This window comes from Globicephala melas, chromosome 12, assembly GCF_963455315.2.
Source record: "Globicephala melas chromosome 12, mGloMel1.2, whole genome shotgun sequence".
In the NCBI taxonomy this organism is placed as follows: domain Eukaryota; kingdom Metazoa; phylum Chordata; class Mammalia; order Artiodactyla; family Delphinidae; genus Globicephala; species Globicephala melas.
This window is the reverse complement of record NC_083325.1, coordinates 40,511,285-40,533,274: the sequence shown is the minus strand read 5'-3', so window position 1 is coordinate 40,533,274 and position 21,990 is coordinate 40,511,285. Positions and strand designations below refer to the sequence as shown.

The window sequence follows — 21,990 nt, the reverse complement described above, 5'->3', positions numbered from 1 at the left end:
CTCAGTAAGAGGTGATGGAAGGCAGCATCCCCAGGGTCCTTCATGCAGCAGATACTACAGATAAGCAATCATCTTGGGTATTTAATGTTCATGTGTTGTGAGTTTCCAAGGAGGGTAGAGAAAAAGTCAAAAGTTCCTGATAGTCTGTGGTTCAGTTCTTGCAAGAGAGAAGCATGATGAAGTGGGAAACTGACAGCTCTAACCTATCAGACCATAACCAGTGTCCAGCTATATGATCTTTTCAGGATGTGGAGATACTAGCTTTTCTGTAGTCGGTAGCCAAATAGATTTTTGGTCGATGCAGTTGCTTCATTCTGCCACAAAATTCTAAGACTTGTGCATATAAAGAGAGATAATGAGACTCCTTAGGAAATAGAGGTAGAGCAGAGGAAGAAGGAAAAGCAGTGATAAAATCTATGGTCCAGGCATATCTGTTCTCATTATCCCTAGCATTTAACCCAGGGGCTGGCAGGGGCTGGCTTTGTTGAGTGTTGCATGATTGGAAATAATTGTGGAAGACTGTGACCATGCCATTCTTTTCTTTTTCTTTTTTCTTTCTAAGGTGACACTTCACTCCCTTAATAACCTTGGCAGAACTTACCGCGGTAGCATAGAAAGAGTGAGCACCCAGTGCGTTGTAGTTCCAGAAGAAACTTGTCAGAATTTTCAGCACTCACCTTTAAAATGAAGTAGAGGGCCCTGGAGGTATTGACGATGTGTAGATCATGGGCAGAATACAGTGGGGCGTGTTACTGGAAGCCTGTGGAGTAACCAAACCACGGAACCTTCTTCCATCTTTAGGGAAGGAGTGGCAGTGTTCTGAGGTCCAGACAGCAACTTGAATTGCCTGTCATCCAGGGAGTTTCCCAGCTGCTTTTGTAACACACATCCACAAGCCTATTTGTGTGGGGAGCGGAGAAGCTGAAAGTAGAAGCTTCGTAAGCTCTGTGAGCCTCTGTATCCTCATCTGTAAGTTGGGCTAGAGTTTTGAGTCCCAGAATTGTGGGGAATGAATGAGATAATGCAGATTAAGCCTCACCCCGGTACCTGGCTCAGAGGAAGCACTCAACAGAAGGGAGCAATTTTTATTAGGGGGAAGTACACAACTCTTGTCTTTGGAGAGGACCTCTTCTCCCTCCCTGTCTCCTCCTTCAAGCCTTTGAGGCGTTTCTGTAGTGATTGGCTGCTAGAGCTTGACATCTGTCTGTAGAGAAATACATTTTTGTGAAAGGGCTCTGAGGGGTGGTGTGAGGCACTTATTAGTGATCTAAGGCAACATAAGTTGCCTCTGGTGTTTATTGACTGTTTGTAGCTGGAGGCACAGAAATGCACAGGCACTAAGGGTGAGTTACTGTTGGTTGCTCGTCTCTGGACCAGCAGGGACCTGGCGAGCTCTTGGAGGACAGTGTGTCTTGCATCAATCAACAGTGACCCCTCTGACTGAATATGTACAGGCATAAAGAGTCTCCTAAATTAGCCTCTGTTTTCCTTAACTGGATGGATGGAACATGAAATGCAGTCACTGGAGTGGGAGGAAATGTGTGTGTGGTGGAGGACTGAGCTGTACCCTGGAAATCCAGGCTGATCTGTGCTGCCCAAAATAAATCTGATTGTAATTTCTATGGGTCTATTAAAGTATATATATATTTAATAAGTGGCCATCATGGGAGATGAAGCAGGGAATGGAAGATGTGGGGACAGAAGAGAACGGAGAGAGGGAAAAATAACCAGAACTACGTGTCTGATGAATGAATTAAAACAGAGCAGGAGTGGCTTAGGACTAACTCTAACATTTTTCTGAAGTGTGTATTCATGAGATGCACTCTGCTCTGAGCAGAGGTGCGAGGTGTGGTATTAGGCCAGCTGATCAATTTTTAATACCATCTAGAAAAAAATGTATGTGTTTATTAACAATTTGATTGCATATTAACTTACCTAAGCCTGCTAAGGATCTGGCTGAACCCCATAAAAGCCAGGAATCTTGCAAAAGTTGCCCTTCCAGGATATGTTGAAGGCACCCGAGAAGTAATGCTCTTGTTTTTAAGAAATGTTTGCATCTACTCAGGGATTCTTCTGCTTCCTTCTTAGTTGTAATTTCTCCTTTGGTCAAAAAAGGGAGACAAGAGAAGGACTCTCCAGGTAAAAGCACACTTTTGTGCCTCACATTTCCTAGGTTTTCTATGTGGTCTAATAGGATTCATTTCAATGCCTGCTTGAGAACCATTAGTCCTCAGAAAGGCTGGCGAGAGAATGGGAAATCCATGAACTCAATATTGTTTCCCATGTTAAGACATTTCCTGTGCTTGTTTGTTAGAAGGCACAAGACCATTGAATCCTGTTCCAGATGGGTGTGTTTCAGAACCACATCCCAGAGCATGGGGTCATCCCAAAGCCTACCGATCCAGAAAGTGTGGTTAACGCAGCACACCCCCAACCCTACTTCTGCCAAAGCAAATCCAGAAGGCCTGGTAGGCATCACACATGCTTCAACTCCGCAAAGCTATTAGAAGTATTCCCTTCTCAGAGTTTCCAGGCCCTCTCAGGGTTATCTTCTTTGGGGGGACAGATGTGAACCTCAGAGGCTGGTGGTGGTCTGAATACACTTGAGGATTCCTTCTTAATAATAACAGTTAGTATTTATGGGGCACTTAGTGAGGACCAGATGCTGTTGTACACACTTCACATATACTGATGCATTTAAATCTCTCAAGAACCCTATGAAATAAGTTCTATTATAATCCCCATTTACAATGAGGAATTTAAGCCAAAGAGAGGTGAAGGTCATATAACTAACAAGTGGTAGACCTGGAATCTGAATCTGAATCCCTCTGACTCCACGTTATAGGCTCTTCACCATTAAAACCTACTTATTCTGCCATAGGCTGACACTGGGGAGCCTGGAAACGGAAGATGGACCCTTTGCCATCAAATTATATATCTTTTAATCTTCTAAGTCAATCCAAATTGGGAACGCATTCTTAGAATTTCTCCTTCTTCTGGGATCTCTGGGTCCTCCTTATCAAACAAACAAACAAAAAAACCTAAACACTAGAGATAGTTTCCAGATTTAAAGGAGTTTTCCCAATTAGGACTCACTTCTAGGACAGCTCTTAACAATATAGGTACAGGAGGTAGCCTCGGGGTTCCCACCAAGCAGACCAGTAGCTCCCAGGTACTTGTAACTCTATGGAAGGCAGTCCCTTACTCTTAGCAGCAGCAAAGGATGCAGAAAAATGTCAACCTGAAGGGGTGTACTATGTTGCCACACGCATGGGTTAACGTTATAAAATTGTGAGCATTCAAGAATGCCAGGCAGTGACTCCATTTGCTTCTGTTTGCAAATTCATACAGGAAGGACCTTTGAAATTTATGTATGTGAAGATACAACCTAGTTCCTCCTCTTGTGTTTCCTCCCAGTGCCCCTTCTCCCCCTCCTTGCCCTACCAATTCACCATGCCTTTTTAAAGTCCTTTAAAGTTTTCAAAGTGCTTTCATATACATACTCCATGCTTTATGTCAGGTCAGGGCAAAATTTTATTGCATTTGGCCAAAGGCCATTTTGAAACTTTAAGAGAAAAAAGGAGATGCAACATGATCTTTGAAATAAAGAGATTAAGATAGAGCAAAGTTAAAGTTAGAAAGGAGTTATGAGTTTAAAAAATTATATAAAATAAAAACTTGTATGCATATTATACATATACAGAAACAGGACTGACTGACCAAATACTTCACGTGATTTTAAAAACAGATGGGGTTTAGGCAAAAACAACTAGCAGATATAAACAAATGATTTAAAAATAGCCTTTATCCATCTTTGATTTTAAACAGCTAATACATGTTCCTTGCAGAGAAATTGCTCCTCTCGCAGTGAAAAGTGAAAAATCAAAAATATAAACATCTGTAATATCATTATGCAGAAGAAAACCGTGATTATGTTTAGAATACAGTCCTCGAGCCTTATGTTACACATACACACACAGGCACACATACACACACACAGTGGAGCTAGAAATTTCTTTATGCTACGCTCAAATATGCAGAAAATAAATGCTGCCCTTTAATTTCTAGAAACTCTCATCTGGCCCATGTAATTCCACTTCATTGAATGGTAAAAACAACTTACTATCCATTAGCAATACTTCAGTCACTTCCGGTTTGTAAGTCTTCTTTCATTTTAACATTCAGACTAGTCCAGGTTACGATGGCTTATAGAGTCTTCATTGAAAGACTTAGTCCCTTTAGGAAAATGCTCACTCTTTCAGAGTGCCCCCTGCAGCCTCACTTTTCTCTTCCTCAAGATGATGTCCTGGTGTCTGAGAGACAAGGCTATAGCTAACACAGACTTAAACTTAGAATGAATTGTAAAAAGAGGCCACTCCTCTGAGATGACCAATGTCAGAAAGCTCCCTTCCTCCAGATCAGTGTGGCCTGCACCAGGGCACATGGTTCTCCAGGTGAGGGTGATGCCTCACATCTGTGCACAGATGGACCTCACATCTGTGCACAACCTTCCCAACCCTAAGACATGTCCCTGCTGAGGGGCCTGCTCTGTCTCCATGGAAGCAGAGGGGAGGGGTGCTTGGGTCCTTGTCCTGTGTCTGGCCCTGCAGGTCTCTGTGGCAAGATCTCTCCTGGGACGGGATGCTCTTTGCCCTGCAGGTGTCAACATCAGGTTTGGCCTGGGACCTGCTCTCCTATTATGTGGCCAGTACTTCAGAAACCCCTAGATGCCTCTGACTTGTCTCAGTTTTTGCTGATGCTTTTTGAGTCTCTGCCACATAATGTCCAGCCCCTGTCCTGGAAAGTCCGCCCAGAGTGTCAGCTGAGGAGGTACCCTAACTTTTATCACAGTCCCCCGTGCTAAGCCCACTCTGCCCAACTCAGCCCCTCCTGAGTACTTTCTTGGGGAACATAAAGAAATTTCTGGGTCTTGCCTTTGTCACATGGGAAGTAATAATAGTTTATAGAATATAAATTCTCTTCCTTCCTCTTTCTAGCTAGGTGGCTCCACTGGGTTTCTTTTATGTGGTCATCCCCTTATTATACATCTAGTAGAGATAATTTCAACTTCTGCTTGAATTAGAACTGTTAAGTTAATGGAAGGTCAAAGGCACAATGGAAGTGATTTCAAGAAACTTTTGTAAAATTTACAGCGTGTATTCTGTGTCTGGTCCCAAGCTCACACTTTTTCTTTGTAAAGACCTTGAGCCTCTGTGGAAGGGTTTTGGTGCCAAACTCCTTGAGTCCAAAAGAGTTTTCAAAGGAATTATTTGATGCAGGGATTTGGACTTCTGCTAAGTTTATATTTATTATCTAGAACGATGTTTGGTGAAAACCAACAACAAGATATACAGAACCAGTTTTAGCTGGTGATTTATATAGTTGGTTGAAAGTTTGCACTTATGCTCAAATTCTTACATATTTATTTTTTAAAATAAGAAGCGCTATTTGCAATTGTTACGGCGTTTGAATATTAGCCTTTTGAAACTTATGCAAAGTGAAAGAGCAGTATCTTCAACGTTGGGAAGATAAGAGGTTTTCCTCCAGTTAATTAAAGGGGCAAGAGTTATGGAACTTTATAGCCATTTAATTATGTCATTAGGTAAGAGTTGGCCGGCCAGCGGGGGAGAAACTATAGTGAGCTACCCTGTAGATTGAGTCTGACCTTTCAGGGCTCTGCCAACGCTCTGACTATGACTCACTGTATTTTTGAAAGTTTGTAACTAGATTGGCACATTTGTTTAAAAGATATTCCATAATTAAGTTTAAAATGACATCAGTACATAGTTTTCTAATGGATTTTTTTTTCTGGTTATAAGCGCTAAACATGGACAGTTGCCTCTGAATATTAAAAGCTCAAAGAGAAGGTTTTCCCTCAGTGTGGTCAGCATCATGGTCCCCTACCTTCCTTGTATGGACACCTATGTCTGTTAAATATCTCTCTCTCTCTCAGGATTCTCACGTGTCAAGTGGGGAAAAAAAGTAACACTTTAGCAATACTAATTCTACCTGGTATTACAGACTTATTTGTTTAGTCCTAGGTACCAAGGCCTTTATTTTCCCTCATTTAATCCCCACAACAAGCCTGTGAGGTAGGTTTGTTATACCTGTTTTACGAATGATGGAAACTGAGCCTGAGAGATGTTAACTGACTTGCACTAGATCCTATAGCTAATGAGTCAGATTCTACCCAGGCATCCATGACTAAAAAACCATCCTCTTATCTGCTCTGACTGGCTACCTCCCGCCCCTACCCTACCCTACCCAATTTGTTATGAAGATCAAAAGTATAAGCTATTTTCAACTAGGCACATTCTTTTCAAAGAATTTTTCCTCTATATGTATTTTCAGTGATATTTTATTTCTTTGCACCATTGACAAAAATATATAAAGGAAGACAACGAAAAATAACAATTACGACGTGTTGACGATCATAAAAACATTTAAAAGAAGAGAATGTAATTATGGCATCTGCCTATTTGCAACATTCTTTGATTTGCCTTCAGTTTCTGTCAAAAGAATCATACAATTATTTATAGTTTTCATATCAGAATTTGTGGTTGGGAGGGAATTATCTATGGTTTTCCATGATTTGTATCTCAGTTAATAAAGAAGTGTGGCAGAGTTCCTATTAATGTGTCCCTTGAAAGAAAAGTTGTCTAGGAGATTGCATGCTCTCTTACTAAAATTGTCTTCCTCCAAAAAGACGTATACATACCTGAGAAGCAAGTTCTTTTCAGGAAATATTAGAATAAGATTTGCTATTAGAACACCAACTCTGCATATCCCTTCAGGATGGTGGGAAGATCAGCTGGAGTGGAGTGATAAAGAGAGAAGGGAAGATAAATATTCAAAGACTAACTTGTACTGTCATTGGCACCATTTAGTCCTGACAGATATGAGAGATTAAAAAATAGAAAGCAGACATAAAACAAGCACTTTGGGGGATATACATTTACTTCACAAATATAATTAACCAAAAGTTTTCCAGCTATCTTCAAAAATGACATCTACTAAGAAAACTTTAGAATCGACCACATAAACTTTTGAACGCCTTGGCCTCAGGACACCTTATCTTGTCCAATGAATCAACCCACAAGATTTTATTTTCTTTTTTTAGTTTCTATAAAGTGTTCCAGACTCTGATGATCCTTTGTCCCTTCACACCCTTGCTATGTCAGACCAAATTCCGTCCTGTTTTCTCCTTTATTATAGAATTTGGTCTTGTTTTTACAATCTAGACTTTCTTCATTTGCTTTTTAATTTCTCTCTGCTGACTCCAAGTGCCTATGAAAAAAACAAAGCACTTTTAACAAGTGGACAAACTGCTTCAGTCAGTAGATTCTGCTTTTCTTTTTCCCAGAATAATTGCTGTTTTGTGTTTTCTTGCCATTTCATCACTTTTCTTGAGATTGTGGTAAGGTGTATATGCCATACTCTGAGAGCCTTTGAGGACTATGAAATCCTTTTTCCCTTTTCTAAGAGTACATATCTGGTCACCCTTCAGTAGTTTTCTTTCAGGGATATACTGATATTATTTTCTTATATTGGATGTAAGCATAAACAAAAGCATGTTTGGGGAAATTTCTCTCACATCATTATCCTCATTCTTTACCTCCTACTTCCATTTCAAATTCCATGCTTTGTTGGTCCCTCAGTATCACTTAGATGTCCTACTTTTGTATTCTCATGATGTATTGTTCAACTGTAGCACTTACTTTAAAGCAACATACTCAGATTATTTGCCTTTCTTTTCCAATAGACACCTTGGTAGCAAGAACTATGTCTTACTCAAATGTTTCACCTCCAGGATTTCAGCACAATATATAGTAAATACTAGGGGCTGGGATGGAAATAAACTGTTCAGTGGAAGTACTGCCTTAAATTAAGGGTGGGATGTTTGGGTTAAAGGACAGGGTTACTAAGGAAGAATAAGAAAGTAAAATGGGTTGATTTGGAGAATATAGAAGGCTAAAAGACAAGTTTTGTTAAGAATATCTGTGAAGCTCCTGTTTTGGGTTTTTTTGTTTGTTTGTTTGCTTATCTGTGGAAAGAGAAGAGTACCATGTTCTCCAAGGCTGATCCCAAAGGCACAACCAAGCTCCTCCCAAGTTAGAGAGTTTTCAGCAGAGCGAAGAAGTAAGTAGAGGCTGCATTATTTGCTATCATGTAGATATCTTTCGTAACTAAAGGCAAAGTAGGGTATATATCATCTATGAGTTCTGAAAGTCAATACATTTGAACTTACATGTATTGAGAACCCACTTTGTGCAGGAGCGACAGATATAAAGACAACTGTGACATTGTCTCCTAGTAACTCTTTTTCTCTCAACCAAATAAACTATTCCAGTCATCACAGCTGTCCCTCTATCAGCCGTCCACAATACCACTCAAGGAGATCTTTAAATTTTTCTTCTGAAGAACTCAAATGGCTTCTTTTTCCTATAGGTATTCCATTCTTTGCCCACTGTGAATTTAACCTTAAGTTTTCCGTAAATGGTATATCCAAATAGCGCTCTAGTAGATAGCTCATGTTGAATTGGTAATTTCTAACTATATGTTTTTAATTTATTCAGTTAAAAATATGTGTTGTGCAATGTGTATGTGCCTAGAATGTTTCTGTCCACTGAAATACATATGTGAACAAGATAGAAAAAGTTTCTGTTTTCATAGAGCTTACATTTCCATGAGGGCAGATAATAAACAAACATGTAATCAGTCAGCATTTATCCTACAGTAATGCTTTGAAACAAACAACTCTAAAATCTCTAAATTGAAGTACCAAACATTATTTTTTTATTAGCAGTTCTGTGAGTCAGCTGGAAGGTGACTGACCTTAGCATGGTTCAGTTTATCTTCACTCAAAACTGTCAGCTGGTATCAGATCTTTCCCCCTTGCCTATCTGGTTTCTCCCTGGACCAGCAGCTACCTGGGGCATGTTCTTCTCGTGGGGAATGGCAGGCGTGCAAGAGAACAAGCCAGAGCATGCCAGCAAGTCTACAACTCTGCTTCAGTCACATTTAGTAGTATTTCATTAACCAAGACAATTCACATACCAAGCCCAACATGAATGGACCAGAGAAGAAATTTTCATTCATAGGTGAGAAGAGCTGCAAATTTTATGGGAAAAAGTGTAAATGTATAATTTTATAATAGGAAATAAATAAAGAATTGAAAATAATTCAATCTACCCTCATGGTCGCAATTGTTCAGGATCCTTCTGCATATGGACATACTTATTGCCATCCCAAGAAACCCACAAAATCTCACTCAGTTACGGCATCAGGCTCAAATGATTCGTGTCAGGTATAGATGGAACTGCTCTTGATCTGGACATCTATGAACTGAATTACATGTTAGCCACCCCCCATACATTTAACATACAATTCTGGAATAGGGACAGGATAAACCAATTAAAACAGTTGTATCCAACAAGGAAAAAACTAAAGAAACAGAGAAGTCACTGGTCTATAGCAAGTTCGAAATTCTGCCAGGTTCCCCTACAAAGAGGCTGTTATATACTTTGGTTAGGCCCTGGTTCTGCACCTGGGAGTTTATCACCGAGATACTGTTATACGTGGGTCTGCACTCTGCTCTCAGATCGCCTTCCTTTCTCAACTTTGGCTTTTCTGATGAATACTGGGGAATATGCCCTTCTTGGGCAGCTGGGCTGATTTCTCAGCCTGCTTCCCACCTGTAAGATTTTGGGAGCCAGAGATCTTTATATATCTCAAACATAGTCTTTTTAAATCCAGGCTGTGGAAATTTTTCCAATACAGCTTTCTCAAAAACTTTATGGATTTGCTATGTATGATTCCAGTCAACTACATGTGCCAAATGCCTTACCCACAGTTGTTTTGGAGACATGCTTCTTTCTAGATATAAGTGCAGGTACTTTGCATGTGTTAGTCATCTGTGAGTCATAAATTGTTTCCTGAATCTCTTCAGGGGTCCTAAAAAAGGGTGTGACAAACCACTTTCTTGACTTTGTCTTTACTTTACGGCAACGTTCTGATGACCACATCTTTACATAGAGAGAAATGATTTAATGATTCAAACTTACAATTTCCAGAATCTCGAGGTTCTCTCAATTCCCCTCAATCCTGCTTGCAAACCATTTTTTTCCCAAGCTCACCTCTTTCTTGTAGTAACTTATCAAATTCAGATAATAGCAGCCAACCCATGTTCTGAACATTCTGCCTCAAAAACTTCCCAGCCCAATGCTACAGGTACACTTAGTACATTTTTTTTTTTTGCCTTCTAGATTATTGTAGTCAGTAGTTTTATCAAATATTTTGTTACTACAGCATATGGGTGGTTGTTTTTCCAGCTTCTTATTACAGTTTTTTATAGTTTTCTCTCTACTTACCACAAAATCCCAAACCAAATGATACATATTTTAAAGTTTTTTGACAGCAGAAGCCCATTTCTGGTATAATTTTTATATCAACTAGCAATTGGCACGTTAATGATGAATGACAAGCCTTATAACATGACCCAAATCTCAGAGGCTCAAACAATAAGTGTTTACTTTCTTGCTAATGATTGAAGCAGCACTACTTCAGGTCATCGGGGGACTTGGTTCTAGGCCTCTGACTAGGTTCAGTTTTGTTCTCAGAGTCTCTTCATTCTTCTTCAAAAACGGTTTATTTATGACGTATTTTCCTTATAGGGAAAGGCAGGAGCATCAGGATGCAAGCAAGACACACGGCATATGTAAAGGCTCTGTTCTCAACACACCTGCCAACATTAGTTAACCAATTTAAGTCACGTAGCTAAGCATACATAACATGCACAGTTACGCGTCACCTGGCATGGTCATTAGAGCAGAGAGGGAGTCAAGAATTGAGAACATTTCAAATAGCACACATGCAAACAAACAGACAAACAAATATCAACTAGTACAAATGCTGTGAAGAAAATAGAGTTTTACTTAGAGGATGCCTGAAAAGCTATTCAGAGTAGTTTCTTGGAGACGACATTTACACCGAGGCTGAATGCTCTCCAGGCAGAAGCAGCAGACGGTGCGAAGACCCAGAAGCAGGGATAAGCTCAGGGTGATGGAGGAACTAAAAGTAAGTCCTTGGAAGGGTGGTAAGGAGATGAAATTGATGAAGTAGGCAGAGATTATTTAGACCTAAGTTATTATCACTGTTATACGCATTATCATATAACTGGACATTTTCAAAGGATTATTTATCAAATGTTGAAAAAAAAAGTTTTTTTGTGAGTTCTCTTGGCTGTCATGATAACCCATGAGTAGGGCAGCTGAAGTCAACCAGTCTGGAAAGTTTTATCCAGATTGAGCTGAATACTCAAATCTAAATAATTTACCTTTTCATTGGTTCTTATTGGAGTGTTGGCCTGAGTGTTTCAAAGGGAACACCTGAAAATACTAAGAATTCTTGACTAGGGTGGTCCCAGCTGAAACACTGAAGAGGTAAAATGGTGGCCTCGAAACTACTTGGCTTCTTAACAATTCCAGGTATTTCTTTCCCCCTGGGCTTCTGAGAGATAACTGGAGATATAAAGGCGTTGGCGCCTTCTTTTCCCCCTTAGTCTCACTCTTGGGAGAAACTTCTTATTCTTTTGCTCCCCAGAGGGTTTTCTAGGTCTAAAATAGTGACAGCCCTCTTTGTTGATGATATCCTTTCCTGGGAAGTCTTTGTGCTGGTCCTTGGGATACGACGCAACCCTTGGTATAAACCCCAAAGGTGCAGCCCATGCCTTTGGGAAGTTCATGATTCATTGGGGTGTGATATAAGTTCAAGTGGGGCACACTCATGACCACAAACAGTACGCTCACATATAAAGTCACTTATAAGTATCTTAAAATGTCACTCTGTCAGAAACACAGAGGTGCTGATCGCTGAACTGCCCTTGATCATAAGATCTTGAGGACTTTCTAGAAATGACCATTAATCTTGGTCCTATGTGAAAAATTTGATTAAAAAATTGGCCTTTAATTAGCCAGATTTTCTTTTGCCCTTATCTTTGTATAGACTTAAGGAAAAGAAAGCTATTCTCCTTTCAAACACTTGGGGAAAAAAAGTAAATCAAACCCAGCCACATGGAGAAGCGGCTGCTCTCCCTGGGTCACAACAACACCTCTACAGGTGTGCCCTTGACTTCTATTAAGAACGACCAGCGAAACAAGTGAAATCCCCAGCTGTAACTTTGTGCCACAGCATCTTTTATCAAGAAAGGGACTGCGTCTAGATGAATCAGAGTATGCTGGCTGGTGGAGCTCAGACACAATCATGTGGTTTTTCAGGAGAAATAAATGTGACCGTGTTTATTTCACACATGTTTGTTTGTCAGAGGACTTCAAAGCAGTGGGCAGAGATCAGTTAAGCATGGCCACCTGTCCCAATGGCTGCACCTCTTCTTTTCAGGTGGGACCCGGAGGTCATTAGCACTGAGGCAGCTCATGCTTGGTTCAGCTCCTGTGCCACAAGGTAGGACGGGAATCCTGCCAGGAGGAGGACTTGGGTCCTGGCTCCTAACCACCCCTGTTGGATTTCAGCCGGCAGCACTGCCCAAAGAAGATAGCAAACTGAAGGAATCTTCTCGCCCATGCGAGTGGCAGGTTAAAACCTATAGGACTGTTCAATCAAAGGCATTGCCTCGCTCTGTCCTGAGCTGCTGTTGTACGCTGGGACACATGCTGCTAGGAGACAAAGAGGACACGCGTTTATTTTCAAGCGCAGGACTTTGGAACCACTTGGGAAGAATATTCTTGATTGAGAACCAAAACACTCCATGATGCTTAACCAACCTGCAAAGTGAAAAATCAGCATCGGCCCATGCAGCCGGAAGGCAGGAGGAAGGACCTATACCCTGAAAAATTTTTTTTTTCAAAATATCCCTTAAATGATATTTGTGTGCATTTGCAAAATTACCCCTTTCTGAATCAAAGTCTCAAGCTGTTTGCATCTGAGAACATATGTTGTGCCGCTAGACAGCCTCTCAGCCCGCCACAGCCCCTGATATCCCCCGCCGCATTGAATAAGGGCCAGTTCCCGGAAAGAAGGTGCCGCCGCTCAGTCAGTGCCCTGTAATAATATTTTAAAATAAATGATATGCATCATTAAATCACCAAGGATGACTAACTCAATTTTAGAAAACCCACAACTCCAGCAATCATAGTTACAGCTCTGATTTGAATATTTTCACTTTCACCTGAACAGCCAGTGGGAGCCAGTGAAGCAGATTCTCATCCGGGCTGTCGTCTCAGAGGAGCAGGAAGGAACCTGTGATTATGTAGTTACAGTAACGTCGGCTAGATGCCTCCCGTCCACCAGGGCTTTTTAGACTTTTCCTTCCTCCCTTCTTGCCTTCTAATTTACATATCACAGGCATCTTCTTTGTAAAGTTATCTTAAATAATTTATTAGATTGATCTTTTTAAAATTCTATCCTGGCTAAATGTCATAAGGAGAGGGGGAAAAAAAAGTCTTCTAAACTTATTTAAAGGTTCTACTGGAGTAGGCCAGTTACCTGCTTCACTGCTGATGTTCTAAAAATACCTCCATGTCCGTACTATTATCCATTCTTCACGTCCAATTGCTCTGTTATGGTAATAGTCAGAAGCACACCATGCAGTAATTACTTACAGCTGACTGAAGAAAAGAATATTCAACTCCCCCACTGTTCCACGAGAAGGTCTTTATGCTCTATTAACTCATTCCTGTTTATTAATACTCTACTGGTAATTCAGACTGCTGCCTCTTAGGTTTGTAATAGGAGGACCATTAAACTGCAATTACTGACCATATGGGTTGGCGAATATTTGTTGTTTTTTTTTTTGGTGGGCTTTTCTCCCCCCACCTCCTTCCAACTTGTTTTTTAAGAAGCCATATTACAACATAGTAAAAGTAACATCACATCTGCATGAGATTAACAAGCTTGGCAGTATTTCTCCCTTAGAAAATGTGAATTTATTCCCAGATTATCATGGCTAGCTTAGGAAAAAGAGATCATGGGAGACATAGGAAAATGTGGAAGATTGTTCACATGTGGGAAGACCCCCTACTCTGGACGAGGATTTGGCACTTGTGTTCCCTAAGTCACTCAGCGGGCTGTTTCTTACTGCCTTTGAGAAGGCACTGACCGACCCTCAGGCACACTCTACTCCTGAAAAATAAGCATATTTACTGAGGAATCCAAACCTAATACCATTGTCCATTTTATGTTCCCCCAAGCATTTGCAAGTGGTCACTTTAAAATTTAACATGTAGTCAATTCATCTTCCAAAGAGCAGATACCTGAACTCTGGGAGATGACAAAAGGCTCCTCCTGGGAGAGGGATGACATGAGTAACGGGTTCAAGTGAGGCAGGCAGGTGGTAAACCATGAGTATGGTGATAATAACGTGTGCCTCTCTCTCAGGTAGTGAGCACTAAACATGTGGCAAGCATTAAGTACGTTTAAAGGGAGATGCGTCTTCGAGATATGTAGGAGACCAGGAGCTGACTTCCATTGGAAGATGCTGGGTTGTGATCCAGAGCAGGTAAGTTATTTGACCAGCAACCTCCACCAAGGCGGAGGCTGGGTACCAGGCTCCCTGACATAGTTTTATCTCCCTCCAAAGCAGGTGGTCCTCTTAGTGCCCCTTGGGGCTTGTCTTCTAACTTCTCGCCTTTCCCATAAGGGGTGTTTCTCCGCTTGTGTACAAATACTTTTAGCCCTTCAACAAACAGTAACAAACCTCTGAGAACTTCAGCTTGCCCCAGTCTCACCCTTTGCAAACTACCAAGCAAATTTAGCGTTTACCTGTGGCAGGTGTTTGTAGCTAATCTAACACTCTTCCTTTGTTACCTGCTGGTGTTGTGTGTGGAAGTTTCTTCTCTCAGATACGCACTAAATCCTTCAGTACAAGGACTGTATCTTTTAAACTTTTTTCTCCTTGCACCTAGTTTGGTAATGGATGCTCAGTTGGTGTTAAATAAAGATTGGAAGAATTTAATGGAAATACGTAAAAGAAAAAAGGACATCAGTCCCTAAGTTTTCTTACATAGGGAGACGTAGAAGCTACAGTTTCTGGGGTAAGTTTGGAAAAAAAAAAACAGTAACAAAAATAAACAACAACAACAAAATGTCAAATCTCCGCCTCAACACGTAACAGTACTAAGTTAATGGGTAGAATATAATTGAATTGAATTGAATTGAATTGAAATACACTTGTTAAGACCTCGGAGCTTTTTTACGATATGTCTAAGCAATAGAGAAAAGTAATTTATTTCATCTATAACCTTTGGATGAATTAGAATCCTCAGTAACTCATGGCCTAGAGGGCCCTCGAGGGGAAGAGGGCTTCTTTCAGTTTCTGTGGTGGGCACTTTCACCAATGCAGACTGACCCCAGGCAGGCTCAGACCTACCTGGTATGATCGGAAAGGCTCCGTGAGGCCCAGCCTGCCCCCAGATACCTCATAGATTGGAGAACATGTGGATTTACAAGGCAGTTTTGTTTTTATTACTATTGTTTTTTAAAGAAGGATTGTGTTTGTGTGTGTGGGGGGGGGTTGCTTTGTTTTGTTCTGTTTCGTTTTGTTTTTAATCTGGCCAAGCTGCTCAGCTTGCAGGATCCTAATCCCTTGACCAGGGATTGAAGCCGCGCCCTCGGCAGTGACAAGTGCGGAGTCCTAACCACTGGACCGCCAGGGAATTCCCACAGGATTGTTTTCTGATTCAGCATAAGCAGGATACTAATGTAGATTAAAACAGAACAGGTCTGATTGAAGTCAGGTTGGGGACATGTGGATGCCTAACCTGATAAAACCATAGCAGTCCCTCTGGGAGACCCCAGTGTTCCTGGGAACACTATATGAAAAGCATTTTTCTATTCCAATCCCCTCTTGATACACATGTGTAGACTGAATCAAATCCACATGGTTAGCGAACAACAAACGGCTACGAAATCCAATCTTTTGGTTAATTAGCCAAGTTTGCTTTGTGGTTGTTGTTTTTCGGTATCACCTACCTGTGTGAGTGGATTAAGTCCTTGTCATGAGCAGGCCACTGATAATAGGTACGTATGTGACATTGGAGGGCTAGGCCATTGGGCCTCCCTTTAACACAGCTGAGACAAGTTTAAAGTCGGATGAGGGACTTGACTAAGGAGGGATGGCTACTTGAGGATCTTCAAAGACAAAGCAAATGTGAGGGTGGAGGTGGTTGATTTCCACTTGGCCATTCCTGTGCCTTCAGGGTTGAAGTCTTGGTGCTGGCTTCAACTCAGCTTGGCTGTCCCATGTGCACCTAGTCCTGGATCACAAGTTTACATCCATTTCAATCCTGCCTGTGTTGAGAGGAGCTGCCACAGGGATTTGCTTAGGGTGCTGGGAATTATGCTTCTCCTACACACAGCATGATATAGGTTATGCTGTAGTCTTTCATAGCATTTTAAAAATTGGCAGGGAGAGCCAGCCTATTCGTCGGTGCCACCTGAGCAAGGGCAGCGTAGAGTGGGGCGGCCACCGAGATGCCTAACATTGTGTTCTGAAGAGCAGCCAGAGGCGCGATGCAGCGGGCCAGGGACTGTTTACACCTGAGATGGACCACAGAACAGCACGTACCAGAGGGAGAAGTCCAAGTCAAACGGAGAAGCACAGCCTCACTGAACAACCAGGAGTGCCACCTGTACCCAAGGCGATCTCAGCAGCAGCAGCAAGTCCCTGTGGTGGATTTCCAGGCGGAACTGAGACAGGCATTCTTAGCTGAGACACCAAGAGGTGGTTAAAGCAGTATTGGAACACCCAGGTAGCAGATTCCAAGAGCGAAAAACAAAGAAAAAAACCAGGCTCTATCTACTATTCGAAGCTTCCGCCCCAGCTTGCATTGTTTGTAGGAGAACCTTCGTCATACCTTGATCTGTAGCCTTCCCTTAGGTCTTAAGGATCCTGAAACTTTCCTGTGGACATTGGATTTGGTGGAACAACAACCATGACTGTGGGGAAGAGCAGCAAGATGCTGCAGCACATTGACTACAGGGTGAGATGTGTCCTGCAAGATGACCAGATCTTCTTGGTGCCTTTAGGACTTTTGACAAGCATATGAACTTGATCCTCTGCGATTGTGATGAGTTCAGGAAGATCAAGCCAAAGAATGCTAAGTAGCCAGAGCATGAAGAAAAGCGGGTTTTGGGTCTGGTGTTGCTGCAAGGGGAGAACTTGGTTTCCATGACTGTGGAGGGACCAACCCCCAGAGATACTGGCATTGCTTGGGTTCCACTTGGCTGGAGCTGCAGGAGGCCCTGGGGTTGGTAGGGCAGCTGGCAGAGGTGTTCCAACTGGTGTTCCAATGCCCCAGGCTCCTGCTGGATTAGCAGGCCTTGTCTGAGGGGTTGGGGGCCCATCCCAACAGGTAATGACCCCACAAGGAAGAGGCACTGTCACAGCTGCTGCAGTTCCTGCTACTGGCAACATTGCTGGAACCCCAACTCAGTATCCACCAGGACGGGGGACTACACCTGCTGCTCGAGTAACCCCACCTCCAGGAATTATGGCTCTTCCACCTGCTATGAGACCATCCATGGGCCCACCGATTGGGCTTCTTTCTACTCGAGGCATGCCCCTCCAGGAATGAGACCCCCTCCCCCAGAAATAAGAGGTCCATCTCCCCCAGGAATGCATCCACCAAGACCCTAGGATACTATTGGTCCTTCTTAGTCACTTTTTTTCCTGCAATGTGTCTTGTGAAATATGTGGGCTGTTTGTGAGCTTTTTGTCCCCTCTGCTGCATTAATATTAGCTAATAAATACATAGATCAATTAAACTGTGAGGTACTGTTCTACAAAAAAAAATTGGGGGGTTGTCTATATTGCAGGATGTCCTTTCATTCTTTCACTAATAGAGGCAGCAGGATGTATGTAGAAGAGAATATGGTGTGGGGACTCAAGGGATCTGTATTCTAGACCAGATCTTTTCACCAATTAGCTGTGTGTTTGGGGGGCATATTATTTAGCCTCTCTGCACCCCCGTGTCCTCATCTGTAAAATAATGCCCTCTGGCTTAGATTTGTTTCTGAAATGCTTTTGGCTTTACTGGGCCATCAGAAAAATCTAATGTTCTCTGGTAACTTTGAGTTATATTAAAACAAAACAAATAATTATAAGCAGTCATTTTATGAATAAAATGCTTCTGTATGCCAAGAATTTTAAATTAGGCTCCATGACAAAAGCATTTATTTCTGATATGAGTGAAAACTTGAGATAAGTCAGTAAGGATGGTATTAAGCCTTGTAAATATCATCCAACTGTGACCTGGAACTGTGGAACTGTCCCCATGGGTGAGAACATCTGGGCACTCTGCTGGCTTCATTTCAGGCGTTCACTTACCCAATACATGCTCGCTTTGTTTCTTCCGTATCTCATTATTCAATTAAAAAACATATTCAGTTGATACCATGGATTCATTCAATAAACGTCATTTGATGCATCTGGGAGGAACCTGCTACCTATGTAACACTGTTTTCATTGTTAATAATAATAGTATCAATATAAAAGATAAGTTCCCAACTTTGAAGATCTAATAATCTCACTCAGGAGGGAAAATGTATATGGTAAAGAGATAGGTGACTTCATATGACAGTACATGAATAGGGTCCAAGAGAAGGATACAGGATATAAGGATATAAACTTTGAAGTGAGGGGGTGGGGTGGTGATGTGGGCTAGAGTGTACAGGAAGTGTTCAGGAATGTCTTCCGCTGTTCCTTAACACATAAAATTAGCACAGGTGAAGAGGAGGAAAGAGGCCACTTTAGGTAGGGGAAAGGACTGTGCAAAAGCAGCGAATTAGATAAGATTAAGAGATATATGAATTTGCTAAAGATGAAAGATATATGAATTTGCTAAAGACCTGGATCTTTAGCAGGTGGAAAGAAAGGCTTCTATGAGAGACTAGTGGGGGCAGGGATGGCATAGAATCTTCCATTCTGGGAAGGTATTGAAAGTCGGGTGAAGAATTTTGGCCATTATCTCACAGTCATAGAGGTCCTTCTTTCCTTTTTCTTTATAAGCTGTTTTGCTCAGTGGAAATGTTATTAGTAAAATCGCAGAGGAGTCCTAATAGAAAAGGAAAAAAAAAAAAAGACTGTAGAAAAGCCACTTGGGGAGCAGATGAGAACAAGAGGTTATAAAACACTGGAAAGGCAGCAGAGCTTGGAAGGCCCATGATGGAGGCAGAGACCAGACTGTGTGACCATTTCAGTGTTCAGTTTCTCTTGCTCTGGGTACCGTGGGCTGGAAGGCAGTGCAGGGTACCAAGGAGATGTCTGGAGGAGAATGCTGGAGAAAGAGAGCAGAACAAAAGAAGAGACCAGGAGAAGATAGATGGAGACAGAGAATCAGACAAGAGTGAAGGATGAGGGGAACAAAGAGTGCGTGGTCAATGAGGTGGAAGACAAAGGAAATTAATCAAAATGATTATGTGGCAGGTTTGGAGTTCGACTCACAAATTGAGGTGCATAAGAATATGTAACTATTTTACGTAAATTATTCTCCTTTGACTTCAGGCCCCCAATCTGCAGGAGGCAGAAATGTAATCTCAGTCATTTCAGCTTCCTCCCGTCAAATCCCCGAACTTGTCCCTCATTCCTGGGGCCTTCAGTAGTACCCAGGCGACGGAGGTGGCTGGAGCAGGCCGGGCATCTGCCCTTGGTGGGGCATCCGTCCACTGAGCATGTGTCAATCCCGCCACAATCACCAGTCCATGCAGTTCACCGTGGAGGCACACCTCATTCTTACCTAGCAGGCATTCAGGATCTCCCAGGGCCTTTTCTGGGCCCCTCTCTTTCACTGGAGAATCATGGTGTTTGTGCAATACCGGCGGTGAGGAAGTTCAATAGATTTGCTATCTCCCTGGACAGGTCTTCTTTGCTCTGGGAAAATAAAGTTATCTCAGGATTTCGTCCCCCTGCCCTTCTGGTACCCCCAGAGATCCAACCCCAGAGTAGGACCAACTTGTTTCTAGGTTTTCTTCCCTTCTACTCCAACTTTCCTCCTTCTCCCAAATGCAGGGAACTGTCTGCATTTTTGAGGGCAGATTGCACTCTTATCAAATGCTCCCCTCTTACCTTCCTATCTCTGATGAGGCTGAATCATTTTATACACAGGAAAGATGACACAGAGTGGTTATATGACTTACTTGAGGCCACACGGCTTGTCAGTGACAAAATGGGTAAAATTGAAAATATGCTAGCTTGACTACCTTTTTCTCCTTCCCCCCTTCCCTCTTCCCTTCCTCCCTCCCCCCTCCCTCCCTTCCTTCCTTCCATTCTCCCTCCCTCCCTTCTTTTTTTCCCTCTCTTCTCTCCTCTCTCTCTTCTTTCCTCCCTCTCTTCAAAAGAATTTATTATGTGCCAGACTGTATACAAGTACCAGATAGACCATACTGAACAAATTAAACAAATGAAATGGATTGCTTTCATGAGTTGCCAGTCTAGTAGGGGAGATGGACATCGAACACTGCATACACAGACTCGGAATTAAACTGTGGTCAGTACAATGGGTTCTATGAGAAAGTAGTAAGGAGAATCTAATTTAGACTAGACAATCAAGGAAGATCTTTCTGAGGAAGAGACATCTGAACTGAGAACTCAGACAGGGATGAGAGCATTCCAGGTATAGGGAATGGCTTATGCAAAGAGTTGGCATGTTCAAGGAGCTCAAAAACATGCCTGTGACTGAACTATTTGAAAGGGGGAAAATGAAACAAGATGTGGTTGGAGAATGAGAAGGACCAGAGTCTATAGGGCTTTATCAGCAAAGTTAAGAAATTTGGATTTTATTCTAAGCTTAATTGAAAACAAAACTTAAACAGTGAATGACATAATCTGATTAACATTTGAAAAAATGTATTCTGGCTGCTCTGTGGAAAATGGATTGGAGTGAGGAAGGATGGAAAAGAAGAGACCATTTGTGAGTTGGGGGCCCTTTAAGTATTCTTGGGAAAGGTGATGTGGGTTTGGAGCAGGGGTGCGAAAATGGGGAAGGAAAGAAATGGAAGAATCAAGTCGTACTTTGGAAGAGTTGACAGATTACTGGATTTGAGATGTTAGTGGGGACATAGCTCCCCAATTTCAGACATGAATTATTATTCCCTCTACTCTAGAAACCCTATTGAATCCCATTAAGATGTAAGTTCGGTTGTTATAATAGAAAACCATGTGAGATAGCCTTTTCTAGAATAGCAGATGTCAGTGCTTCAAGGACGTATGGCACTGAGATGGCTAGATATTTCTAAGGCATATAAATTAGATAAGTGGATAAATCAGGAATCTGGTATAAGAAGTGTGTTTACAACCCCCAAGCCTATTCTTAGATACTGATTAATAATAAGTTTTTACCAAATAATTCCCAAAATTGTTATTAATATTGATCACCAGACACTTGTAAATTTTCAACCACATTTATGTCTCTCGCCTATATTTGATCCCAATAATAAATAAGGTGGATTTCTTCCCACACAATAGAAATAAATAGGGCCCCAGTAACTTGGCAGCTCATAGGTCAAATGACAGTAACTCATAGGTCAAATGACAATTCAGAGGTGGAGGAATGACTGGACCCTTCATCTTTGTAACAATCACTGAGATCTAGGAAGAGAGAAGAGCGGCCTAACAGTCCTTTAAACATGTTGATTCATTCCAGTCTGGGTTGTTTTCACTGAAAACTTAGAAAAACAATCTGTAAACTGGTCCTTGGGCCTTGGTGAGAATTTCTCAAAGGCAGTGAGGCCCACGTTGGGAGCATGTACAGTAAGGATGAGCATAGCCATCAGTCTTTCACAGTAAGACTGTTTCTCAGTCCAACATCTAGACTCTTATTTGGTCTTCCAGTTTGGGGCAGTTTGACACCCTAACAGAAGATAGTTTAGTCACCTTTGTAAATGACTTCATGTAGTTACTATTACAGTAAGTAGTTCTAGCAAAGAAAGAAAGCAAATCTGAACAAAAACAATGTTGGAGCAGGTGTTCTAGCTGTTGGA

General features: G+C 41.8%; 1 protein-coding gene and 1 pseudogene across 1 annotated transcript; both read left to right on the top strand.

The window, feature by feature from the left end:
• Nucleotides 1-16,524: 16,524 nt before the first annotated feature.
• On the top strand, nucleotides 16,525-16,790 carry LOC115864193 (SNRPN upstream reading frame protein-like). Its single transcript, XM_060309465.1, has one exon. The coding sequence runs from the start codon at nucleotides 16,525-16,527 to the stop codon at nucleotides 16,741-16,743; it is 219 nt and encodes a 72-aa protein (XP_060165448.1). The 3' UTR covers nucleotides 16,744-16,790.
• A 156-nt stretch (nucleotides 16,791-16,946) lies between these two features.
• On the top strand, nucleotides 16,947-17,650 carry LOC115864194 (small nuclear ribonucleoprotein-associated protein N pseudogene; annotated as a pseudogene).
• The last annotated feature ends 4,340 nt before the right edge of the window (nucleotides 17,651-21,990 follow it).